Source organism: Podarcis melisellensis (genome assembly GCF_964234715.1).
Source record: "Podarcis melisellensis genome assembly, chromosome: 5".
Taxonomy (NCBI): Eukaryota; Metazoa; Chordata; class Lepidosauria; order Squamata; family Lacertidae; genus Podarcis; species Podarcis melisellensis.
In genome coordinates, this window is record NC_138537.1 from 55,981,980 (window position 1) to 56,008,542 (window position 26,563).

Genomic DNA, 26,563 nt, shown 5'->3' on the forward strand with positions numbered 1-26,563 from the left:
GGTAGATGTATGTTTATTTTATAGAGCAGAGTTAGTTTACTTCAGACCACTCATGAGCTTCTCACAGCTCTGAAAAGAAGAGTTTAATGCGTTTTGGAATCTTGACTGCAGAGATGTATCAATCACCTTCTTTCATTGAGAAGGGTGGTTTTGGCATAGCTTGCTCTTGTTGGACCTGAAAATGTGTTAGTATTTCGTACAGGGTAAAGGACATGAAGGGCCTGGTCCATGTGAAATTATAGAAATTGTCACTTTTTATTGAAAACTGCACTGAACGCTATATGTCCACCTTTACAATAAACAAATACAGTAACGGTAACACACTAAAACAAAACATACTTCTGGTAGCCATTGGTTCTGGTTTTTTTGTTTTGTTTGGGACAGCTTTTAAAACTTATCACAGAAACAGGAATGTACCCATACAAAGGCTCAAAATAGGCCATCTTTTTCAACAAAAAGGCGATGATTCACAAAAGACTATGAATATAACATGTAACTAGTTGATACAAATCTAATAGGATTTGTTAAAATCAGTCACATCTAATAACACATTTTGAAGTGTTCTTGTATAAAATATCACATGAAGAAAAGAAGACTTCAATGTCTAAAAAAGTGGGTTTGTTCATACAGTCTGACAAGTTACCATAAAAAGTGTTTCTTTTTCCTGAGACATAAGGAAATGCAACATTAGTCTTGAACCCCTTCCAGCCCAAGACGTTTCCACTCAATAAAATAGCTGTGGATTTAAAACTGAGAAAAATATATTTGAGTATAAATGTGAAACGTAACACTTTTTCTTTTTTTTTTTTTGCATCATCAGCACGTGTTATTGAGTGTACAGCTACTTTATTAAGTGTATCTTGTAGAATAAGCATCCATTTCTGTGGGTAAGAGGCAGCTAGTTAACATGGGCCTTTTTACCCCCTCTTCCCACCAAGATTGCTGTCCTACATGACGGTAGTTAAACTTGAGTAGCATCCCTCCAATACATTAGTGGCCATATATAACTGCAACAAGCAAAACAGTTCCCCCATCTCTGGGTTATATTTCCTCAGGCTATACAAGGAGGAGCCAGGTAAGTGAGGAAGGAAAGGGCTGAAGTCACATGATGGTTTCCTCTTACTATCATGTAAGCTTTGTTAGGTCTGTTGGACCTGCTCTAAGCAGCAGGTCACCTGCTATTCCCCAAAAGGGACTGAGAAGAAATATATATTCTTGTGATTGATGTAAAGATGAAGGAAACTTAAACATACAATAACAGAAGCTGATCAGTAATGTATCATCGCATCCTAGTTTTCAGTGCTTCAGTAAGCAGGTGACTTCGTCTGCATTCCCCCTCCCTCCCCAAGTCTTGACTCCATTTTTTTGTAGTTAACACTGGAACAACATGATGCGTCAGTCCAAAATCAACCTTACAAATTTTGTATCAAATTCCCATCAGTTCATGTGTCATCCCCCCCCCCAATGTCTCTTGGTCCCAAATTGGAGTGCTTTGAATTATCTGCTATTGCTCATTGGGATGTTCCCTGTTGTCCCCATGTTTGGACGGCTGATTAGGAGATGGAGCTTGGGAAGGATGTGCCACTGTCGGAAGATTGTGGGTAACAGGGATCCCTCCGGGGATAATACCTTCCATAGCTGCCGGAATCCCGCCTGGTGTAACGCTCACCATGCCTGGTGGATATCTAGGAAGAGTGTGATTTCTTAGTTAAAAGGAGACACGCAAGCATTCCATAGAACAACAGGCTGTGGGGGTAGTAGAAGGGTAATGGGGGAGGGGGGGAAATACCTTGCAGTCAATTTCATTCATTGCCAAATCAGTGCTATCCCGGTATTGTAAGAGAAAGTACTTTTTTTTTACTGCAAAATCTGTCAAGTTTTCAAAGTATGTTCGTAAGAGCAGTATTTGTTTGGGTGGGAGGGGGGAATCAAAGCTAATATAAATTATCACCTTCAAACTCTTCTTTTTTCACATTGCTTTTACCCACATTGAAGTATGAGACAAAAAAATGATTCCAGTGTTGAAAGAGAGCCGCAGAGCGCACATTTCAGCAGCTGAGGGACCAGCCTTATATGAATAATCCACTGCTGCCATCCCTTCTTCCTGTCACCCTTTTATTGATGTCAAACATATCGGAACACAAAATACGACTGTGGCTTCTTTGCTGTTAATTCATTTGAGTGCCACAGAGGGCGACCGAAATGTTTTTTTGCTATTAGGTATCATCTCTTTCTTCCTGTAAAATCCTTTGAAGTACAAAGCAGAAGGGTGGACTGGCTCATGGAGATGCTGAAAAGAAAAACCTAAATGGAATGTGACATTGTTCTAATGTCAGTAGTTCGATAACAACATCCCTTTCCTAAACACATACATTACATTCAATTCAAAAAAGGATGTTTCCTCTTTCAATAAAATGGCATAGAGAACATGGTGCCTGTACAGGACTAGACTCATGCTCCCACCCCAATAATGTGACTTGTGGCAGCCTGGCTCTAGCCTCTCACCAACCTCTTCTGGGGCTTTTGCTTAGCTGGAATGGGCCCTTAAATTATGATAACACTTCTACTTGTGTCTGGCTGGCTGTAAGCCTCTTATATTTGTACAATGGGCTACAGTCTAGACCTTCAGAAGTCAGCTCATCACTTGCTCCATCCATATCACCAGGGGCTGAGGGAACACTCAGCCCAAGACAACAGTCTAAGTAACTTGTATAGCTAGTTCTGGAAGCTCAAAGAGGCATTTAGATTTGAGTTTCAAAAGCATGTTGGAATGCAAGAGGTACCTGCTGAAGGAAATGAGGTGAGTCCCCAAACTAGTGAGAAATAGGACACCGGCCAGCTCTTCAAAGAAGAAAACCAAAGCTGTCACAGAGTTGGTGGAAAGTCCCTTGTGTGAACAAGTGTTTGGTGGGAAATTTAGAGAAATCAACGTGGCACGTGGCATTATTACTATTAAACACATTAACTAGGCCGTGTAGATGACAGAGCTTTACACTGTGGAGAGAGAGAGAGAGAGAGAGAGAGAGAGAGAGAGAGAGTGTGTGTGTGTGTGTGAGAGAGAGAGAGAGAGAGAGAGAGAGAGAGAGAGAGAGAGAGAGAGAGAGAGAGAAAGAGAAAATGACATACAGAGAATGAAACAAGTTGGACTTGGGCCTTAGGATACTAGAACAGAAATTGCGCTTTGGGGAAATATGCATGATAATGAAACCCTACGTAAGGAAAATTACAGAAAACTGGTATATTATCACACTGTTAATCCTGCAAGATGAAGCAGAGCAGCCAATTCTGCAAGTCCCAAGTCAGACTGCTGTCAGAAGGGTGGGAAGCTGAAAAGCCCCCATGTGTGAGCAGAAGCAAACTTGCATTTGCCTGGCTCTCAGTCTGTGAATTTACAGGACAAATTTAGGAAAGAAAGGTATATTGCAAATTAGTTTTAACATACAACTCTGTTCAAGGAGTGGGATTAACAAGATTAAAGGTAAAGGTAAAGGTACCCCTGCCCGTACGGGCCAGTCTTGACAGACTCTGGGGTTGTGCGCCCATCTCACTCAAGAGGCCAGGGGCCAGCGCTGTCCGGAGACACTTCCGGGTCACGTGGCCAGCGTGACAAAGCTGCATCTGGCGAGCCAGAGCCGCACACGGAAACGCCGTTTACCTTCCCGCTGGTAAGCGGTCCCTATTTATCTACTTGCACCCGGAGGTGCTTTCGAACTGCTAGGTTGGCAGGCGCTGGGACCGAGCAGCGGGAGCGCACCCCGCCGCAGGGATTCGAACCGCCGACCTTTCGATCGGCAAGTCCTAGGCGCTGAGGCTTTAACCCACAGCGCCACCTGCGTCCCTCTTAACAAGATTAGCCTCTTGCAATAGAAGCATCGTAAGCAAGGTTGTACGCTGCAGATGATATATATTCTATACTGAATTTAAATTCTGTAGTCTGCATGAAATAGGTTCAATAAACAAGCTGGCATATAACTTCCATTATTTCTGCTAATCACACTAAAGAGCAAGGAGTTGCAAAAGGCAACAGGTACTGGATATCTAGACACTGTCTAGTTTTTCAGATTTTACTTAATATCACATACCTACTTTCCAGTCCTAGCCCTTGCTTTCTGAAACTCAGTATTAATCTCTGTTCACGAGCAGCATTGTGTGGGTTTTCACACAAGTGCAGAAGAAACATAACACTGTGTAAAAGAAGAGATGCTGGTAGATAACAGTTTACAAAAAAGACCAGATGTATCTGTGAGGCAAAGTTAATTAGAGAAAAGAATAAAAGCTATTCTGAAGATATGCTGTAAGAGTATAGAAGAGGTCACTAGATTAGACCTTGGAAGGTTCTGTGCTGGACACAGGTAAGTCCCCCTACCCGAAAATGCAAATATTTGTATACACAGTAGGTAATGAAATGGGGAGGAGATAAATAAGAAGCCCAGTGAAGTCTAAAAGCTCTTCCAACCCAAACACTAGATGGAGAGAGACTAGTTCATGAAGGTTCATTTTTGTTCTTGCTATATAATATGTATGCCCCTTGGGATTATGTCTCCTAAGTGAAACAAAAATTCTGGCTTTAAAATTCTGGCTTTCAAAATGTCAGATTATGCTTGAGTGGGATCATTCTCCACACAGGCACACTATCCATGCATGTGGGGATTCCTGAAAAACTCACAGCCCTTTTTATATCCTATACACATACCTACCTTTAGTGCACATGGAGGAAATCTGAGAGCACAAATTTTCATAACTGCCCTAGAGGACTATTTACCGTATTTTTCGCTCTATAACACACACCCGACCATAACACACACGTAGTTTTTAGAGGAGGAAAATCCGTAGGCATGCCACCCGTAGGCATTCCCTCCATAACACACAGAGACATTTCCCCTTACTTTTTAGGAGGAAAAAAGTGAGTGTTATGGTCCAAAAAATACGGTACTTGGCTAAAGGGAGGTGGAGAGAAAAGGGGTCCATTGAACCCCACTGGGATCCACCAGGGAAATTCCATAACCTCTGCAATCCTAAACACACAGGAAATTTAAAACTTGGAGGGAAACAAATTCATCTGCAGAGGTTTCCCTCCTGTTCACTGCTCTTTTTGAAGGCTGCACAAATAGTCTGGTGCTTGAGAGCTACCATAAACATCCAACTCTGTGTGCGTGAACAGAGGGGGTTTGTGAAATCATGGGCACTAGCCAATTGGGCTTTTCCTGCAACAAAACCACTGTCTCAAGGGATGTCTAAATTATCTTGTAACAAGTTACTGACAACTGCACATTTATTGCTGAATGAAGCAATCGTCTGGAAGTGCCCTAAAAGGACTGACTGGCATTTCCAGCAGCCAAAAAAACCCCCCACCCCTGCCTAGTAACCATTCCACATCTCTCATGCTTTTTCTAGACTTAAACTTAGGTAATATATTGCCCCCTAACATTACATGGGGGGTGTGCCCTACAGTTAGTTAATGTTCCACCTTTCAGCTTGTGCTGGGTGAACAGTGCATCAATATACCGGTATTTATTCATTTACAATGGTGGCCTACCTCTGCAAAGAATCTTTGAAGTCCTTAAGGAGCACTGATTATATTCCTCTCCCCACCCCCACCCCCCAAACTAAAGGGCTGGTTTATTGAAACTGACTTCTAGAAGCTCCTTTTGTCAGGTAAATAGTGGGTGAGTTAGTAAGACTGAAACAGCAGAAAGGCCTTTCAGAGAAGCTCAAAGTGACTCTATAGTGGCATTATGAAGGGGTCTCTGTGCAGCAGGATACCTGTGGAGATGCTATCTCTGAACAGGATTCCCAGAATAAAGGAAGCGCCTTCTGTGGAGGAAACCTGAATACACTATTGCTGAAGGGCTACCCTACCTGAGCCCTATACAAAGATGTGTGTATCTCATTCTCTAGCTCCATTCTTGGGTAGAGAACTACAAAGTATGGTGCTTTTTCCCCAAAAAGAGTTCTTTATCTTACCTGTATGTGGCACCATTGAGCTCTGGATGAATCGCTTGCTGATCTATTACTGACCAAGGAGCTGTTGTGACAAAGAATTCCTTGTTCACGCAGTTTCGTAGGCTTTCAGGGATCCGACCTGAGGAAGGGGACGATTCAAATTCATAACAGGGTCAGGCACAAATCAGCCCAACTAATATGCAACAAGCTATATCCAAGTTGAGGTTTTCCACACCACTTGTTCTAACTCACACAGCTCTTTACTTCCCACCAAAATTCAGGGAGGGAAACGACTGCTGTAGAATTTGCTTACGAGTAAAACAATATGCAGTGCTTTCCCCTCGCCACACCCTGATACAGCGGCCAGATAAAAGTGCTTTGAAAGGCTGGATAATTTCCCACCCCTTTCCTGCACCAAGTCACTTTACAAGCCCCGTTACAGCAGTTTGTTGGTCATCCTGCAGACCTCGCCAGAATGAATGGAAGCTGCCCAAGATATTGCAACTTCCTCTACCCCATTGGCATTTCTCCCCAAAACAACTCCACATTGGGTAATGGTAGAGAATCGACCCAGTTAGACACAGGAAAGGATGCAGAAGGTCACATGAAACAGTATAAAATTAGGCATGCTATAGCAGTGCCTGTTGCACGTTTGGCATGTATTGGATGCTGGAGCCCTGGTGATTATGTGAAACCCTCAGTTATTCTGAAAAATACTTAGATAAAAGTCCACATCCCTTTTATTAGGAGTTTGCTCCATCATTAACATGATTTGCTACCATATCTCCATGACCAAAGTAGTGCCATTCAGCACACTTGTGGTTTTGCCTTGAAGAGCAGAACAACTATAAATGCTTAGTACGCAGTGCAGCATATCTTGACTACTTACCTAACAACAAACCAAATACAGTGGTACCTTGGATTACAAACGCTTTGGGTTACAAACACTTCAGGTTACAAACTCCGCTAACCTGGAAGTAGTACCTCGGGCTGAGAACCTTGCCCCAGGATGAGAACAGAAATGGCGCTGTGGCGGCAGCAGGCCCCATTAGCAAAAGCACGTCTCAGCTTAAGAACAGTTTCGGGTTAAGAACGGACCTCCGGAACGAATTAAGTTTGTACCCAAGGTACCACTGTAGGTAACAATATTATGGCTACACCTCCCTAAGGAGTATTTGGAGGTCCAGTGCAGGAATAGCGTGATGTTATGGGATAGGGACACTCAAACTAAGAGAGTTCTGGCATAGAATCCCCTAATGGCAGCATCACTTTGGTTCAATGTAGGTTTTCATGTAGCAATTGCTCCTGATGTTGCAGCTGACAACTGATAGAATTTTTCAGCTTAATGAGCTTTCTGAATGAACATACACAAGCGTGTATGTGTAAGATTTAAATATGATTTAAAACAGGTTGCTAGAATCACGTTAACACTGTAGGTGATTTAAGTGTTAACCACAACTGCCCCCCTCCCCACAGTCTATGGAAGCAGAGGTATGCACTTTCCAGGACTGGTGTGCCACGTATGGTGATGTGATGTTCAGAGGTTCTTTAAACTATGCACTGGCACATACATGTGCAATCAACACTGGCGGGGACTACACCTGCACATGCTGTAGTGCCAGATAAAGCACTAGTACAGGCAAGCACTTCATGGGATCTATAACATTTAAACTGGCCTATTGTGGTCTAAACCACTGAGCCTCTTGGGCTTGCCGATCGGAAGGTCGGCGGTTCGAATCCCTGCGATGGGGTGAACTCCCGTTGCTCGGTCCCAGCTCCTGCCCACCTAGCAGTTCGAAAGCACACAGTGCAAGTAGATAAATAGGTACGGCTCCGGCAGGAAGGTAAATGGTGTTTCCATGCGCTGCTCTGGTTTCACTGTTCTGTTGCACCAGAAGTGGCTTAGTCATGCTGGCCACATGACCCGGAAAAACTGCGGACAAACGCTGGCTCCCTCAGCCAGTAAAGTGAGATGAGCGCCGCAACTCCAGAGTCAACTGCGACTGGACTTAACTGTCAGGGTCCTTTACCTTTTTATGGGCAAGCAAGTTGGTGTACCTGTGATAGCTCGGCGTATCTCTGTCGCGGCGGCTTCTCTCATCTCCAGTGAGGCCTGTTCGCTGTACCAAGCAGTGTGTGGTGTGCAAATTAAATTAGGAGCATCTTTTAGTGGTCCTTGAGCAAAGCTACAGGAAAACACCCCCCAAGAAACAAATATTGAGGTAAAAAAGTAAAGTTCACCAACATTTGATTTGATTTAATATTTCTATTCTCCTTTTCCAACAACAAATGTTGAGTTCTAAGCGGCTCACAACAATCAGAAAGCATTAAAAAGAAACAATAAACATCACAATCACTACATCCAGATATTGCTAGACAAACACAGTAACATACAAATGAAGCAAACAACAACAAATTCATTGAATGATTAATACAAATCCATAAAGTCAAAGTCAAGAAGGTGCATGCTCCCCAATTAACAGTGGTTGCCTATATATGTATAGTGATTGTCTTTATACAGAGGCAATCACCCTTCCACTATTGTTTACTGTTGTTCCTAGATACCTGAAAAATTAGGCTAGAAGAATGATACAAATTGATCACGTTTTGAGAATATTTTCTTGGCTTAATAACTGGAGTACGTCTGAGCCTTTTGTCTACACACACAAGCCCTTTTAAGTGTGCAGTAATTAAACCCATAAGTCTCCTACTAACCATAGAATCCCATTTTGCCCAAATCAGAAAACAATAGCTACCAGTCTTAGGAGATGCCAGGATCTTATAATCAGTTTTAAGTTGGTTTAACATCCTGGCTTGTTCCAAACCTCCAAACTGTAGTGTCTGAAGTAGAACACCATGTATGGCTAATGAGAGACTTCTGGCTTTAATTCCTGGGTGTTGCAAAGGCAGGAGAGAAGGGGCAGCATTGAGGGTGGGGAGGAGGGCAAAGGCATGTACATATATTGTCTTTAAGCAGACAGATGATTGACCAAACTCAAGTCACATTCTCTCTCATTTTCTTTTAAAGTTGATTTTTATATGGTAAAACATCTCTCATCCACATTTTGCTACACATGCTGTGCGCCATCTGGCTGCCCATTTCATAAAAATAAGTGCTTCCCACATGTCTCTTGATTCCAAGACTTGTTTCTCTTAGATCCTTCCAGCGGTATCCACAAACAAGTTCAGCTTGAGGGGAGACCATCTGCACTGCACGATGATTCAGGCTATGAACACACTCCCCATTTACTCTGCATGCAGTGCGCTCCCATTGTTGGTTTGGGAAGCAGTGGACACACGACATTAGCCACAATCCAGGTCTATCCTGTTATCAAACTCTGCATTTTGACACATTTCCCCAAACCAGCTTTGATCCAAATTAGAAAAAAGAATGGCCTGGCTGCAGTTTAAGTTGGTAATGACAGAGAAGGCCAGAAGGTCACCTGAAACCAGGATCATAATTAAGCTCTCTTCTCTTTAACCAGGATAAAGCTACCTGTGGCAATTAGCCTCAACAGCTATGTTCTACCTCTGGTGTTGGGAGGCAGTATGCCGCTGAATGCCACTTTCTGGAAACCGTAGGAGTATCGCTATGCTTGGGTCCTGCTTGCAGGCATCCCACAGGCACCTTGTTGGTTCATTATTATATGAACAGAAACGGCCTAGACTGAGCCTTCGAGAACATGCAGGATAGAAGTGCAAAATGCTACAAGTGAGATTTAGACTTACCTAAATGGTTCCGATTCATGCACATCCAGTGCTGCCCCTCGTATCCTTCCTTCCTTCAGGGCTTGAGTTAAGGCCTTTTCATCCACCAGACCACCACGGGCTGTGTTTACCAAAAATGCTCCCTGCCTCATCTGAAGGGAGCCAGGGAGAAAGAAAGGACTATTCAAGCACTACTATTACCAACAGCGGGACATAAGCAGATCATTGCCACCACTTCCCCGGCTTACTCCTGTAATGTAGCATCCTCTGGCCTCTGCAAGAGAGGGGAAGCAGCAGCCCTCAAGATATTGCTGGATTGCAACACCCATCTGACCATGAGTTATGCTGACCAAGACTGATTGGAGTTAGATTCCAACTGCCTCTCGAGGGGCATAGGTTCTTCACCACTGAACTGAGTCTATGAACAGTTTTTGTGGGGGAGGGGATCTCTCATCCTAGCAAAGAATGCTGTCCTAGTGGGATGAGTTCTAGGTCTGCATGAGGCTGGAGAGTATGTGAGTCAGCACAAATACTGATAGCAGCAAAGGAACAGACAAGGCTACAAGCAGATGCTGGAAAGAGATAATTTATTTCATGGAAAATGCCCAATAATTTGTCAACCATCTTCATCTTCCTCCGGAGAAAAGGGTCTCCTCCTCCAGCAAACGCAGCTGACTCAATAACATACTTTGGAAATTGATTAGTAGAATGGAAGTATATTACCACTTTCCAGCACCAGTGTAAGCCCTGTCTTGGCGTTTGATGTCCTGAACGAGATCAGTGGCACAATGGCACACCATTGCGCTTGAGACGAGCCTCTGGTATGACAATGTCTCAGAGGCAAAATACTGGGGATGAGGCCATTGGAACTAGCACTAGGAAAATAATTAGCAGTTTTGGCCTAGCAGCCTGCTGTGTAATTTTTTTAATGAGAGCATTGCATACCTGCTGCTGGTTTTTAAATGCTACCTGAGATCTCTCAACCTCAAAAGCACTTCTTACAGATTTCCTGAACTCTTCACTATGGTAAATAAATATCCAAATACAGTGGTGCCCCGCAAGACGAATGCCTCGCAAGACGAAAAACCCGCAAGACGAAAGGGTTTTCCGTTTGCGAGTTGCTTCGCAAGACAAATTTCCCTATGGGCTTGCTTCGCAAGAAGAAAGCCCATAGGGAAATCTCTGGGGACCTCTTTTAAATGCTGGCGGTGGGGAGCAAAGCCTTTTCCCCCCCCTCCGGCCTTCAGAAGAGGTCCAGGAAGGCCGGCGGGGGCCGAAAGGCTTTGCTCCCCACCGCCAGCATTTTAAAAGCGGTCCGGGATAGCAGGGAAGCGTTTCTCCGCTATCCTGGACGGCTTTTGAAGGCAGGCGGGGGGGAGCAAAGACTTTCGCCCCCTGCCGGCCTTCAGAAGAGGTCGGGGGACAGACTGTCCCCGGACCTGGTCTGAAGGCGGTTTCCATAGGAACGCATTGATTGATTTTCAATGCATTCCTATGGGAAACCGTGCTTCGCAAGACGAAAAACTCGCAAGACGAAAAAACTTGCGGAACGATTTAATTTCGTCTTGCGAGGCACCACTGTAGTAGAATATACCACTCTGGAAGCATTACATTTTAGCACCAACATACTTTGTGTCCAAGGTGCTTTCCTAGGTTATTAAACGCTTACAATGAACATTATGCTAAGAGTCCATTTGCTACTTATCCATATGTTCATTTTGTATGGAATAGGGATAATAAAGATAGCTGCAGAACCACAGCAGTATAGGATAAACGCAGCAGGACAGAAGCAGATTCCTCAGGGAGAGAAATCAGCCATTTTGGGGGGTGGGGCAGGAATCTAGAACTCATGACTGAATTAGGAACAAAAGAACAACTGTTGACTGAGACTTCCTCTGGCAGAATTTAATGCACAGTTTTTCTGGTCACCTAGGTGACCTTTGCCCTGAACATGTCTGGGAAACTGTGCTTGTGTTGGGCTAGTCTGGGCATTACTTTATGGCACATAGAATCATAGAATTGTAGAGTCGGAAGGGACCACATGGGCCATCTAGTCCAACCCCCTGCAATGCAGGAGTTTCCCCCACAACATGGGGTTCAAACCCACAACCCTGAGATTAAGAGTCTCATGTTGTTATTTCAAAAGAGCAAGGATGAGGAGAACCTGGATGAAAGACTCCAACCCAGTTCCTCAAAATGCACTACAGTGGTACCTCGGGTTGAGTACTTAATTCGTTCTGGAGGTCCGTTCTTAACCTGAAACTGTTCTTAACCTGAAGCACCACTTTAGCTAATGGGGCCTTCCGCTGCTGCCACGCCACTGGAGCATGATTTCTGTTCTCATCCTGAAGCAAAGTTCTTAACCCGAGGTAATATTTCTGGGTTAGCTGTAACCTGAAGCGTACGTAACCCACTGTATTTCAAATAAGCCATTGATGTAAGCAAGTCTTGCGCTAACAAGACCAAATGACTAGAGCAAATAAAGCGAAAAGTATTGTAGGTGTGTCACATTCTGCAACGTTAGGCTGCTAACTGTAATTTACTGGCAAGCATTAAACCAACCTGCTTAAGTTCCATCTCTTAACATATATAATGTGCAAAAGACAGATGAGCAGATTAGCTATAACTCTCAACTATCCCAAAGGTAAAAATGCATATGATTATTGTTTGCAGCTGCTTGGCATTATCACTGTGCCAGCAGGAATTCCAGACCTCAGCAGCCACACATTCCTAGAGCGCAGTTGGAGCCAACAAGATGATCCTCCTCCATTCAGAATTACCTGCTTAATCGTAAAGTCATTGATAAGGTGGTGATTATGTTCATTGAGGTTACAGTGTAATGACACACAGTCGCTCTGGTACAGCAGATCCTGGAGTGTGTAGACCCGCTGGACTCCCAGGGACCTTTCTATGCCATCCTGCAGGTATGGGTCATAAAAGATCACATTGAAGCCAAATGCCTTGGCTCGAACTGCAACTGCTTGTGCGGTGCGACCTAAACCAAAAGAAAAAAGAAAAAGGCAGAGAGTTGTCATAATAGGCTTGGCATTCGCTGCATGAATTCCAACGGGTGCATTGAATGGTAACAATTGGCACGACTTGCTGCCAAACGCTTTCTCTGACCACAGCAAAGGTGTTCATGCTGCACTGATTCTCTCCTGTGTTATATCCCCGTGTTAGTGCTGCTGAAATGCGGCACCTGAAAAATGGGAGGAAATGATACTAGCACACTGGTCGGAGCCAAGGAGAGGGGCTTTGCAAGTTTTACCACTTGCTTCATGCGTCTTACTATCTGCCACATGCCCAATCAATGCTGGGCTACCATACCAGCAGGCTTCATAAATAGGCAGCGAGTTTGCAACATGGCCAAACTGGAGCAGCTTTATATTTGTGGTACGTTTTTAATGTAGCCCTCAAAATTGAATTGTGGGGCCCAGGTATCATTCACCTCCCTGACCAGCACTGAAATGCTCTATACCCAAGAAAATAACTCCTTCTGAATGCAAAGAACAGAAAGCCTACCTGCACTATCCTGTTATTTCAACGATTTTGACTTTTTATGGTATTAATTGGCTTAAATGGAAGCTTCTGTAGTAGCCAGTGAGCTACTTTTAGTTCATAGGGTCACAAGGTGTGCAAAGCCTGTTCCAGTGGCATAGTAATAATACTGTCCTGATCTGCCTTTAAAGGTGATATGGACAATAGCTCTTATTTTAGACTGCAAGAATTCACAAATGCATACCATGAATATACAAATGATAGCTATTATCAGCAAGCCCCCATTACTCATTACCTGTTACTCATTTATATTTTTAAATGCTGGCACCTTGCCCTAAGCACTTGACAACTGCCTCATGTCAACTGACCTGGAATTTCATTTACTGTAATGCAAAATTGGGTCGGGGGAAAGAGGGGACAACATACCAGAAACCCATCCAAGTATACTGATATTTTTACATGAGCAAGAGGGTATCAGAGAACATCATGATTTGTGTCTTTCTCCTTCCCTACTGTTAGGTTTTAAATCTAAGAGGTGGATTCTTAGGACAGAGTCCTACTGCCAACTTAGTTGAAGGTCAAACATGAACCATGTAATGCAGCGTGTATAAGGGCATTATTTGAATCTGCCTTTAGAATACAAGCAGCTACGGCATATTTTTTTTAAAGTCCATTAACTATTTGCCAATGCACTTCAGATGTAATTAAAATGAACAGCCATTGCTATATGAATCCATAAAGGGAATGCAACACTAGTGTAATGCCAAATTCTCAAACTGGAAGGAGGGAACTCTAGCGGGCAAGGAACGAATGTCCACTGCAAATAAGTAACACAGCTTATCAAAAGTACTAGAGTGCAGATCTTCCGCACCCACAGTGGTAACTAAAGTGCTGGGTTCTAGCCACATTTAAGCCTCTGACCTAAAAGAGGAAGTCATGTTAAGGAAATCTGATTATGATCATCTTTGGTAGAACAACAACAACAACAACAAAACCCCTCTGAGCCTTATTTATTATAAGAGCAACTTGTTTGCTGTAGCCTCCCCCCCACCCTTTCCTTCTGCGCTCTTGCTGAATGGCTATTTAATTGGGCATGACTAAGACAACTGTCATGGTTTGGAAGCAAAGGTTTAATAAGGCTCTTCTGATAAAGAGGGACAGCTGCAGTGCAATCAGCAGGTCATTATCCACAATGTCATTCCAATTCAATGTCACCGCCTGGGCTCAACTAACCGACTTCTACATCAAGATAGGAGTCTTCTTTTCAGAAAATGGAGAGAAAGCCAAAGAACCAGACGTAATCATGCCTTCATGTCGGAAAGTAGGTGAATGGAATAAAATAATGTGGATTCTGCTGGGATTGTTTTTTTTTCTCTCTCTCCCTTTCTTGACTGCCATATTTCTGAACAGATGGAATGGAAGAAGCACACCTATCTTTGATTGCAATTACTCATTAAAGTACAACTCGGGGCCTGGTGTAGAAGAAGTTGGAGAAAAATATGCACAAATGCCTATTAATTAGCCAAATTTACACTGAGTGTTCACGGAGGTGGGGTGAACCAAAAGAGTACTGAGTCTCCCAACAGCAACTACTGGAGAGTGACCATAGCTCACAGAACATAAGCTAGTTTGCAATTGGGCATCTCTAGTCTCATCGGCTGATGAGGCTGTGCTCCTTGTTTTGCATTGTACTGGAACAGTTGAACTCAGGAGCTCTGAGCCCCTCACAAGCAGGGCTTCTGTGGACTGTGTGCTAAAAGCAAGCAGATGTTTTAGCTGAATTCTGCAAATTGCATAAATGATATTTTTTTTCTGGTGAAATAAAAACAGCCGAGGATTTTAAATACCCGCCGCCTCCTTCAACACACACTGTGCAAGGCTCCAGCTTCCTCAAGCAAATGTTGCAGTTGCAAAGCACAATGTCAGAATCCATGCAGATCTCCTTGTAAAGCCCAACCCCCTGTTGTTTTAGTGAAAGAAATGTGACCCATTTTGAATAAACATACCAAATCCAATTAGGCCGAGGGTTTCGCCTCTAATACGAGCTGCTCCAGAAGCCACCTCCCGAATCTGCTCCACGCTCTGCACTCTGGTTCCTTCCCTCAGTGCCTGGTAGAGCCAAGTGTTCCGTCTGTAGAGATTCAGGACATGGCACATCGTGGAGTCTGCCGTCTCTTCTACTGCAGCCGAGGGGATGTTGCAAACAGCAATTCCTGGTGAATGGGGCAGAAACCTACGTTTTAGTGATCAAGACTGAGGCCAGGAAATCTCAAGGTTTCACACTAGTGCAAATACTTTGAAGGCCACTAGCATGGTGTTCCAAGTTAACTATGTTCTTTTGGAACAATTCATAATGCGTAATATCGGAAGGCTTGAATCCAGACCCATGTTGCATGCTGCATGAGAACAAAGAGCTACTAATGGCTCCTAGCCACAAGAGCTATCCCCGACCTTCACGGCTGGAGGCAGCAATGCTTCTGAAGAGCAGCTGCTGGAAACCACAGGAGAGGGGGAGTGCTCTTGTGCTCAGGTCCTGCTTGAGTGTTTCCCACAGGCATTTGGGTGGTCACTGTGAAAACAGGATGCAGGACTAGATGGTCCATTAGCCTGATCCAGAAGGCTCTTCTATGGTGGTGCTGAAGTCCCTGAGCATAGAAAGACATGGTAGGTTCTAAGCCAGCCTCCTTCTGCTTGGAACCAGGCCAAGTAACATAGGAAGTTGTCTTATACCAGGTTCCCCTTGCCCCATGCTGTTGACTCCAACTGGCAGCAGCTCTTTGGAAAAGAAGGGTGTTTTTTCTCACCTGCTCCTTGATCCTTTCAACTGCAGACACCAGGAATTGAACCTGGGGCCTTCTGTATGCAGAACACATGCCCTGCCACTGAGCTACAGCCTAAAGCGAACAACCCTTCCAGCGGCATTCTTAAGAGTCCTGAGAATCCGTTACCATATGCCTGTTCTGGCCGTTTGTACCAGCTTTGAAGCTGATGGCCCTTATGACCTTCATGCATCTATGTTATGGTGCATCTAACTCATGAATAAAACTCAAAGGAAAGGGGAAATGTTGTATGAAAATTTTAGTAGACTGCACCAGCACCACAGTATGAAAACCATGGCTAAGGACAGACCCTTTTAAACTTGTTTCATTTCACCCCCCAAACAAGGCTACTTTGACAAAGAACGAATTTATGAAAAATTCAGGGCCAAATTCAGATATTGTCAACTATTTCCAACCTTCCTGTGGATGTCTGGAATGGAACTCACAAAGCAATAAATCAAAACTGAGCTGATTCCACACAATATCACCATATGGGGCTGATTTTAAACCAACTAGGGTTTAAAATTAAATGCTGTTTTGTGGATGCTCTTAGACCAGTGACTCTCAGATGCTGGTGGGAGTCCGACTCCCACCAGTCCAACCCATCATGACCAATGGTCAGGGGAAATGGGAACTGTGGTCATATGGAGGGCTACAAGTTCCCCATCCCTGTCTCAGTCCTAACACTCCTTACTCCTTTTAAGTCATCCTTTCCTTAGGATTTCAAATGAGGCTGCTAAGTAATATGGCTTTTCCTGACCCTTCTACATGCAGGAAGATTATTCTCCTTCATGGGATGGAGCTGCTACCCAAGGTAATGCCTAGACATACAAGGTGAGATACTAGGGTTAAGTAGTGTAAGCAGCTTTGGCAAAGCATTAACAATGTTCACTCAGCACAGGACAGACTCCTGCCAGGATTCCAGAGAATGAAAAGTTCAGCACAATTTGCTCCTTTTCCAGGCCTGCAGAATTATGTCCCCATCGCACCAGGAATTATGGCATTAGCATACTTTCCTCCATCTGTCCAAAGTACTTTAAAAACAAAACTCAACTTGATCCCGTTTCTCAGACTTAGTCCTTTTATCAATATACAATTTAAAAAATAGCATTAAAGAGCTATTCAGGGGCCTGAAAGCAATCGCCAAACATGCTGTGTATGAAACACTGAATAATACATACATATTGCTTGCTGGGGGAGGTCAGCTGGTGAGCTTCATGGCTCTGGAGTGTCTTGAAGCCATCCCTTGCTTGACACTCTAATGCAGGCATAGGCAAACAACTCCCATCATCCCTGACCACTGGTCCTGTTAGCTAGGGATGATGGGAGCTGTAGTCCCAAAACATCTGGAGAGCTGAGTTTGCATATGCCTGCTCTATTGTCTACACTTGACTACAGTGCACAGTGGCACTTCCCACAGTAGTTTGGTGCTTCCCTATAACAGTATTTCCCCCTTAAATCAGCCTGGGCAAATATTCACAGGAAAAGTGGCAGAAGTAACTCACTTCATGCTACAGATGAGGGCAGCTGGAAGTGGTATGGAAAAAGATGCAAAGCACTCAAGTAAATGTATAACTTTTAATAGCTACCAAAAGTTTGCCATGGGCAATGTACCAAAATAAGGAGAAAAAACAAGATGGAATTGCAATGCATACATTAAGACCTAAATGTCGACAAGGCCCCAAAGCTTCAGGTGCCAGTAGGCATTTTTCTCTCTGCTGTCAGTGGTTTTCTTGTTTTAAATGTTACACTGTTATAGGACAAAGATAAAGAGCTATCTAATAACGAGCTGAACCAATATTCCACCTAGATCACTTGTGCCAATTCCGACAGAGTCTTTACAAGCCAACTACCTGAGGTCTTTTAACCAAGAATGCCAGTGGTGGCTTTTCACTGGACTAAAAATCTTCCCAGTGGATATAGTAAATATATAGATGTAGGGTTCACACACACACAATTAAAGCAGTTAGAATTACATCTGATTATATTCTCTTTTTTTTTTTTCATTATTTCATTCACTATATGCATAGAACAGAAGGACTGGAGACAGGGAAAGAGCCATCAGAAGGAAAATTTCAAAATGTACATGGCAGCCCTTGATTACTTAAAAAAACCCAAAAAAATCCATGAGAAGCTTCTCAGTCTACAAATCTCTGACAGCAAAGTCATGCTGTAAGTAAAACAGCAAAAAGCTCTCAGGCAAGTTTTTTTTAATAAGAAAAAAACCCCTGTAGATGATCCAGCAAAGTGTCTTGTTTGGAATGCCTGCTGCAGAGAATGTGTGTTTCTTTAGTTTTATTAAGATTTACAATGGAGTACTCCGTAGCAATTAATCACTTTAATGACACCCTATCGACAAACATATACAGCTGGCACCCTATAAAGATCAATTTTATTTTATATGCTAATGCAGTGGCACTCATTAGTGATAAAACAATTAACGGTGCTGCTTGCAAACAGCTCACTAGCATTTTAGTAGCACACAGAAATGGCCAATATGTTATAATTCTTAAATCTAGTTAAGGATAACATAATTAGTTGCCTATGTTTGTTGTCAGGCAAAAAGAGACTTCATTGCTAAGAGATTTAAAACCAAGGGGACTATTGTCTACATGCCAGGCCATTCCGTTAAACAATGTTTTTTTTTTTTTGAAGAAACCTGCCAACTGTTGATCTGGAGCATTAGTGTCTAATCAAATGCTTGCATGGACATGGATGTTGCTCTATGGTATTGTATCTGTGCTGGCAGGCTATCCATGTATGCAACAGGCAGCAGCCACCAGAAAGGAGGAGGCAAAGTAACCCACGCCATAGTAATCTATGGGCCATCTCTCTGCCAGTGGAGCTTCATGTCCCATCAGAACATTACACGATGTTTTATTCCATTTACAGTTGAGAATGTGGAAGCCCTTAGCTGCAATGAAACTGTGCTATCTGCACTGGAGTTCCCATATGGTCTTTGAAGCAGCTGCATCACAGCAAGCAAAACAGAGCTGCTTTGTCGTATGCAGGGATGGAATCAAAGTCACGCCAACCAGAAACCTGCTGTAAACATGATTCTGAGACAATCAAGTAATTTGTACTACTTAGAACGAAAACCAAAAACATAGTAAAGGAGGAGGCACTGAAGTTACGTCTAAAACATACCAAGTTCCCCTGCAGCTTTGATGTCTATGTTGTCATAACCGCTGCCTATTCGAACAATGACTCGTAAGGCCTTGAACTTCTCTAGGTCTTCCCGGGTGAGAGTGATAGTATGGTACATCATTGCTCCAATGGCTTCATTTAAAACCTAACACACACAAAAAAGAAGGAAATAATAGACATTAGTGAAGCAGATGGACATGTTCCGGTAACAGCTGTTGAAGTCCGGTGATGAGTCATGCACAAATATCTAGCAAGGCACTTGGTTCAATCTGATTAAGTGGTTAAAGACTCCCAAGTAATAATGAAAACCCTAAAGAACACAGAATAAATGTGTGTAGCTCTCGCTATGTGTGTGTACATGTGTGCAAGTATGTATGTATGAAATTTTGCCCTGAAGGATCAGTCTTCATTTGAGGTCAAGAGGCTTAAACTCTGGAAAGAACTTAGGTGGAATAGGGCCACTGCCCAAACTAGAATCATAAGTAGTGAGAATCTGCGTGTGCTTTGTGCTCTTTTGTCTGGTGTCAAAAATAGAAATACATCACTGCTTCCCTCTGAATGCCTCTGCCCCTGGATAATCTTTCAGTTCTAGAAATATTTTGCATTAGATCCTGGATTGTATCGAGTGTACTATATGCCCCCATGTAGTCCCATGATAATACCTCAATCAAAATAATACTCAACAATATCTAGATCTTTGCATATCTAAAAACTCTCAAATCCCTGGTGATGTAGGCTACTTCTCTTTGAACTACGGTAATTGAAATGGGAGAAAAGGAAGTATGACTTGTCCAAATGGTCAGTGCAACTGGCCCCCAGCTCAATCCATCATTAACTACCTGTTCTCTTTCTCAACTGGAAGTTTATTTTAGCTTCTACACTATCCCTTAGGATACCAGAAAATCCACAAATATATATTATTGGGTGATGAAAGGACTGATTTCCCTCCTAGATTGAGTAAATATGGGACTTCCCGGAGGCATTTGCAGTCCCTTTCTCTAGCCCCCAGACTGCACCCTACATATATGGGCTCTGAATTGAACATGCGGGAGACAAAGATGAAACTGTTCTGGACAAAAGCTGGATCAAAAAATACTTCTCACTTTGGATACTCGCTCACTAGTTGACTAGAATTCTGCAGCCCATGAGGCTGCCCTGCTTGTCTTACTGACAGAGAGTTGCATCCAATGCTAGTCTTAATCGAAGTAGACCAAATTAAAATAATACACATGACCAACTTAGGTCAATTAATTTCGATGGGTACAATCTGCGTATAACTTAGTTGGATACAACTCAAATACAGCAGATCCTCTGGATTAATACACATGACCATCATACAATGTAGTTAATGAAAGAAAGGGGCTTGGTAGAGGTAATTTTTATCACACACTACCAATCTTCACTGGTGCAAGGGGTGGTGAAATACCCCTACACTTTTTAAAAACAGAGAAAATTGAAAAATCCACTTGATAGCTGGTCATCTAGCTTATGTTAGCTAGACATTTGTTACTGAGCACTCCTGAATATTGAGGTAATATGTGTCACTTTATATTAACTGCAGTTCCATATATTCCAGCGTTTTATTATAAACCAGATGCCATGAACTGTCCTCCTGAATGGTATTGTATTCAACCAAAATCCAGATCATTTCATTCCCAGCTGGTTGCTAGTATACTGAATGCTGAGTTGGGCTCTTCCATAAGATGAGCAAAAGCCATCACCAAGCCACAAATGTGCTCTCTCAGTGCCTAGTAGATGAGCTACTATGACACTAACACGAGCTGATGAAAACTGAGAAAAGAGAAGGCAGGATTTGTATTTGGGAGATGGTAATAATCTAATTTTAAAGGGAAGTATGATAAAGGAAATATGAAGTTTCCAGACAGTGGTTAAGAGGGGGAGGAGAAAGAGATAAAACAACAGCCTCTGACATCCAATTGGTCTCATGTGACTGGATACTACAGATCAGAAGGCCCTACATGCCCCAACGGGATTTACACTCTAATGCACAGATTTATACTGTCTGCCAGAGAGTCACTAAGAGTAAAGTTATATTCACCCTCATTATTCCGTACTCAGTGTAAACACAGCATGAAAACAGAAAACAGAAAAAGCTTTGAACAGGCAACATGCTTAAGATACCTTGGATACAGCTCTACATTTGTATTGACCAGGCTATTTACTGCTGATTATTTAAACTAGCGCTGAAGGCTGCCCTACCGAGGGATAATTCCTTAGGTCAGGAGCATTATAAGGACAGGCTGAGCGATGAATGACAGTAAGCCTTCTAAGGATTTGCCTGCCACCTCCACCCAGTCATTTTTGATCTTGTCATTCTCCCCTCTCCTCCTCCCCTTTATCTTCATTTCTAGGAGACTTAGGTTTCAAGCCTTCTGCTCACCCAGAAGTATCTCTTTCTACATGGCATTCAGGGTGAACAACTTTTCAGGTCAACCCTTCTTTGTGCAAAGATATCCATTGATATGTTGTATTTTTTATTGTACACCACTGCAGTATTTTGTAGTGTTTAGAGATTTATAAATAATCCAAAACAAACAGACATAGTGTTCTGGAACAAAGATATCATACAGAATTGTTTATTACACTCCTAAGATCCAATTTTTCCAGAGAATTTGGAATCCTGGAAGACCTGCTTCCTGCCTTTCAGGCCTTTTCCACCTGACCTGGGAGGGTGGGGCCCTGACTGACTCCAACTACAAAAGCTGAGCCTGATGAACAGGCTGGGGTATTGTTTAGGAAGTTCTGTTGAGGGGGATGGGTTGTTACTGCCATTGATATTAATTTTTGTATCTTTATTTGAGATCTTACGGTTTATGTGGAAATTGTTTAATTTGGTTGTTTACTTTTGATGTTTTATTTATTGTTTATGACTAATTTAGTTATGCTTGTAATTATGTAATTTCCTTCATGTTGCAAGCTGCCTTGAGCATGTCTGAACTATAGAAAGGGGGTATAAAAATAAAATTATGTATGCACTTGTGGGAAGGAAAAGAGTAGTACAAGAAAGAAAGACTAGGATGACTGGGATTCCCAAAGCCAGTAATCTTGGCCAGTGGAGAGAGGAAGATGGAGAAGAGGGAGGAACAGGAGTCTTTGAGCACATTTGCAAAGCTAAGCAGGGTCCAGTGTGGTTTCAAACTGGATGGGGGACTGTGTGCAGGAGATTTCTGCACTGTGGGGGGTTGGGCTAGATGACTCTTGGAATCTCTTCCTACTCTACAATTCTATGAATCAGACATATGTATTCCTGTCTCAATAAAATGAGAATTAGATAAGGGGTGATATCCAAAATCACGTGAACAGATATTGCTTTCTGCAGCAGGAACTCCCTGCCTCTTTTCTCTCTTATAGCATCCCACACATGTTCCAAAACTGTTCAAGAGGGTTGAGACCCCTTCTGAATCAGTTTTTTGGGGGATATGAAGGCTGCAAGGGGGGTGAGAGGAAGGCAAGTCCCATTGCATAAGCAGAAGTCATTCACTCATGGATGGACACAATCAGATATTATCTTTTGAGAAGTGAATGCCAAATTCTACAGATTTTATATTATGTGCTTAGTAAAACTACTAATACAGGAAAGAGAAACAGCTTTTACAAGTCAAGGTAAGGATACACCACATCGTAATGATCTAAACAGGCTCTAAGTGGCATTCTGCAACCTTTTTTGTTTTGTTTAATCTATTTATTTATTTATTGAAATGATTTTTATGCCAGTTTGCAGTTCCAAAAAAGATTTTAAAAATTCTAAGCACTTTGCAACCTATCTTAAAACGTCAAATGGATTTTGCTGCATCTGAAGCACCAAAGTGACCTCTCACAAGGCACAAGCCTGGCAGTGTGAATGGAGGTCTTGGGCTGCCCGGATAACAAGACTCCCCTTTGGGCCACACTGATGTGGTCCGAAGGAAAGGAAAGCAACACATTTGGCACCAGCTTGGCTGCAGGAGTTGCTGGAAGCAGGTATTCAAGACACCATCCAATCACTTTAGGGACTCCACTACGCATTTGTGTAGGGTTTAATCCTTAACCTTTTCTCCCTGAAGATGTCCTGTAAGGCAGTGGGTATGGATTGCTCCTCAGGGTTTACTGCCAAAGCCTTTCTCACAAATGAGTATATCTGCTTTCCCATCTGCCCCTCATTTTTCTCTACAGCATGTGCAGAAACTGTCTTCTTGACAGCTGGACCCACGTCTGCTCAATCTGCATTTGCATGCTGGGATTTTGCGATCCATTGGCTACCTTCACCTGGTTTAGCTGGCCAGTCAAAGCCATTTCTGGGGTGTGGCCACTGTCGCAAGCCAACAGCTTCTAGGAGCCACAGACAAGAGCTCAGTGCAGGGGGAAGACTTCTGGCAGACAAGGAGCATGACGTGTCCCCCAGCAGAGGTACTGCCTCTCCCATAGCACCTCATACACTCCACACAAAATCTCAAAATAAAACATTACAGATGAAGGCTAAAAACGAAAATACAATAACGGAAAACAAAATATTCCCTGAAAAGATAAAACAAAAACACTGCAAATAAAAATATAATACAAAGATGTAATAGAAACTTCACATATACAGTACAATTAGCAATGAAGCAGAATAACCGAAATAGAAGCTGTGAATGTCCTTGAATTAAAAACCTAAAGGAAGCGCTGTTCCCAAATATATTCAGGATGACATTGTAGCTACCTTAAGGCCAAACAAGATGTTTCACACACAAAAATTCAAAATGTTCTGCTGATACTCCCCCCAAAAGCGCACACACACATGTGGAAATCTGTGGGGAGGGGAGTCCTGGCAGGGGACCAGTTTTGGGGAGGGGGGACAACCCTAGTGCATTGCTTTTCTGTTCCTAATCTCCCCCTCCCAAAGCTAGTTTAAAAGGGGCTGTTTGAAGAAGGATCCATGTGCGTACATATAGTATCTAGTTTGGGCCTTAGCTTGCCTTTTCAAGCTGCATATTTTAACACTTTTGACAAGGCTTCATTTCTATTACTTCAGTCATTTACCCCCTCTACCTCATGGGGTCCCTAGCCAATCCAGGTTCAAAAGGTTACTGAAAGACAGTTATCTAATGTTTACATGAAATCCAAGTATATTTGATCTTTTATACATTAATTCCTTTGCTTTCGCCTATTGATTTTGTATCATTTAAGAAAATCAATTGGGGCAGAATAGCTAAATCTGTTCTTCATGAACACACACTGTTTGCAAGTACACTGAACACAAGGAACACAGCACCTGGACCAGGCAGATTGTTTACATTAACCTTTCCTCCTCTTACCCACCTATTTTAAAGCCTATCTAACAAGATCAGTCAATTTTTGAATCCAAGAGATTGATTTTGCCTAAGTAACCAACATGGTCATAAAATCCTAGACAGGTGCCATCAAAGAAACTTTAGATCAGGAATTCACATTTCAGGTGTATCCACTGTTAGTTCTGTTAATCAAAAGAGCAACAGCAATACAAAGAGGAAAAGACAGAGTAAACCAACAAACACACACAATCACAAATTTGGCTCCAAGACACCTCTTGTAATCCAAAACTGCTTTATTACAAAATTTAGTCATTTTTACTCTATAAAGCAGTGTACAGGTAAGGGGAACTGAACCTGAAATGGATTCAAAACTAGACAGCCATACTCTCCCTCATTAGGTCAGTCTACAAAACCATTTTCTTTACCTTTTCGTGGATTTCCTGAGTTGATTGCGCATCACAGAATGCAACAGTAGCCAAGTCCTTCAAAATTGGCATCTCCACTGTACAATCCCTTCCATCTAGTAAAGCCACCAATGGACGAGGATGCATAGGGCCATTCATTATTTGCGGGCGAATACCTGGAACCAAATGGAGCATAAGTGTTAAACCAACTTAATAGTACCCTTGATTGCCACATGGGTTCATCTGAAACTGTAGTAAGCAGTATTGGCTTTATAAAAGGATCAGGATGCTACTTGAGAAGGTATTCCGAGCTTAACTTGCGGTTTCTTTATTGTACCTCTACCTGAATCAACATTTGGACAGTTTGCAGTGCAATCTTATACATGGTGCTTCCATGTACAGGAGGGCAACATGGAGCCAGTGGAGGTTGGGCAAATGGCACACTGCCTCAACCAGCCTCAGCCTGCCTTGTCCCTCCACTTGCATTCTTACTTACAATAAGTCCAGGGAGTGGGGCTGTGACTTTGCCTACTGTTGGATCTCCCTGCCTTCTGCAGTCTGACCACCAGTGACAACTGCATGGAGCTCTTTATATTTACCACCCAGGCACTGAGCCAAGTAGCATCAACAATGCTACAGTTTCAGGTGCTCCCAAAACACAGATTGTAGTGTAACAACCCCTTGTTTCTAAGGGGAGGAAAAACAAAGGACCCCTAGAAAAATGGAGAGCAAAGTGGAAAAGACATCTCTTTATTCCCAGAGGAGATGAGTGACCAGGTCCTTTAAATGGGACAAAGGCTATATTCTAACCCAAAATATCATTAAACACAACATCTAAAACACCATCATCACCAAGTAGACAGCAATCTGATTTCACACAACTCTGTGAAGAACTGAAGCCCAGTAGCTTTGAGGTATTATTTGATTCAAAATGCACCACATTATTTCCCTATTATTTTACTTGAGGAATTTTTGTTGGGCCTACCGCATGGGAAGCTGTTTCTGAAGCAGAGAAGAGGTTTTCATAAACAGGGTTTGCTGTTGCAAGGAAACGGAAAATTACCAACAACAGCAACAGCGAGAATCCTGCGGGGGAGGGGGTTATAAGCCAGAGCTTACCTCAATACCTCTTTGGGCCTCAGCTTGAGGCATGCATTGTACTTTTTAGATGTGGCCCACAAACCTCAATGAGTACCGACATTCAGAGCACACTTCTCAACATGCACACAAACAGCTGGGGCTCTGTGTGATATAGGCCAGTAACTTCAAACAGTAAAAGCCACTTTTGAAAGTGCTGCCCTGAGGGATGCTTTTCTGACAAAGAAACTTAGCGTTATCTTACTAGTTTTTCTCTCGCTTAAAGACTCAGGGCCACAGTTCAGTTACAACACATGCTATTGAATTATCTGCAACTCTATCTAAGTACTCGAATATGTCATTAATTGCTTTAGAATTACCTCACTGTTAAGCCTGGGACTTCCTAAATTTTTATAGAAGAGTGATTTAAGATTACTCCCTTTGATAAAACACTGGATTGTTTAAAATCACTCTCTTTGATTTTCCTGTGCTAAAGTAAAAAAAAAAAAGAGTATTTATAGAATGGTTTAAGTTAACAGGGAAGTTATAAATACATAACAAGCTATGTCATGCAATCCTACAAGTCATCAAAATGTTAAGACAAATACTAACTGAATTTCCTGTTCTATTAAAACAAATTGCTACATTTTGTAAGCCTCTTATGCTTCCCTTATTGTTTTAAAGTACAGAGAAGTGA

The 26,563-nt window shown here is 42.7% G+C and overlaps 1 protein-coding gene across 10 annotated transcripts in view; it reads right to left on the bottom strand.

Moving 5' to 3' along the window:
* Positions 1–231: 231 nt before the first annotated feature.
* Positions 232–26,563, bottom strand: part of CTBP2 (C-terminal binding protein 2) — a 194,297-nt gene continuing 167,965 nt past the window's right edge. For 8 of the 10 annotated variants that reach the window (XM_081912641.1, XM_081912637.1, XM_081912638.1 and 5 more), the window contains 8 exons: positions 24,811–24,965; positions 19,116–19,260; positions 15,156–15,362; positions 12,432–12,646; positions 9,673–9,803; positions 8,002–8,129; positions 5,965–6,082; positions 232–1,685 (listed from right to left, as the gene is read on the bottom strand). In XM_081912641.1, coding sequence (XP_081768767.1) covers positions 1,505–1,685; positions 5,965–6,082; positions 8,002–8,129; positions 9,673–9,803; positions 12,432–12,646; positions 15,156–15,362; positions 19,116–19,260; positions 24,811–24,965 — 1,280 coding nt within the window. In that variant the 3' untranslated portion in view covers positions 232–1,504. Of the gene's footprint in view, positions 1,686–1,951; positions 2,305–5,964; positions 6,083–8,001; positions 8,130–9,672; positions 9,804–12,431; positions 12,647–15,155; positions 15,363–19,115; positions 19,261–24,810; positions 24,966–26,563 lie in introns of all 10 variants that reach the window. The other 2 variants (XR_014168636.1, XR_014168637.1) reach the window with 2 other exon arrangements.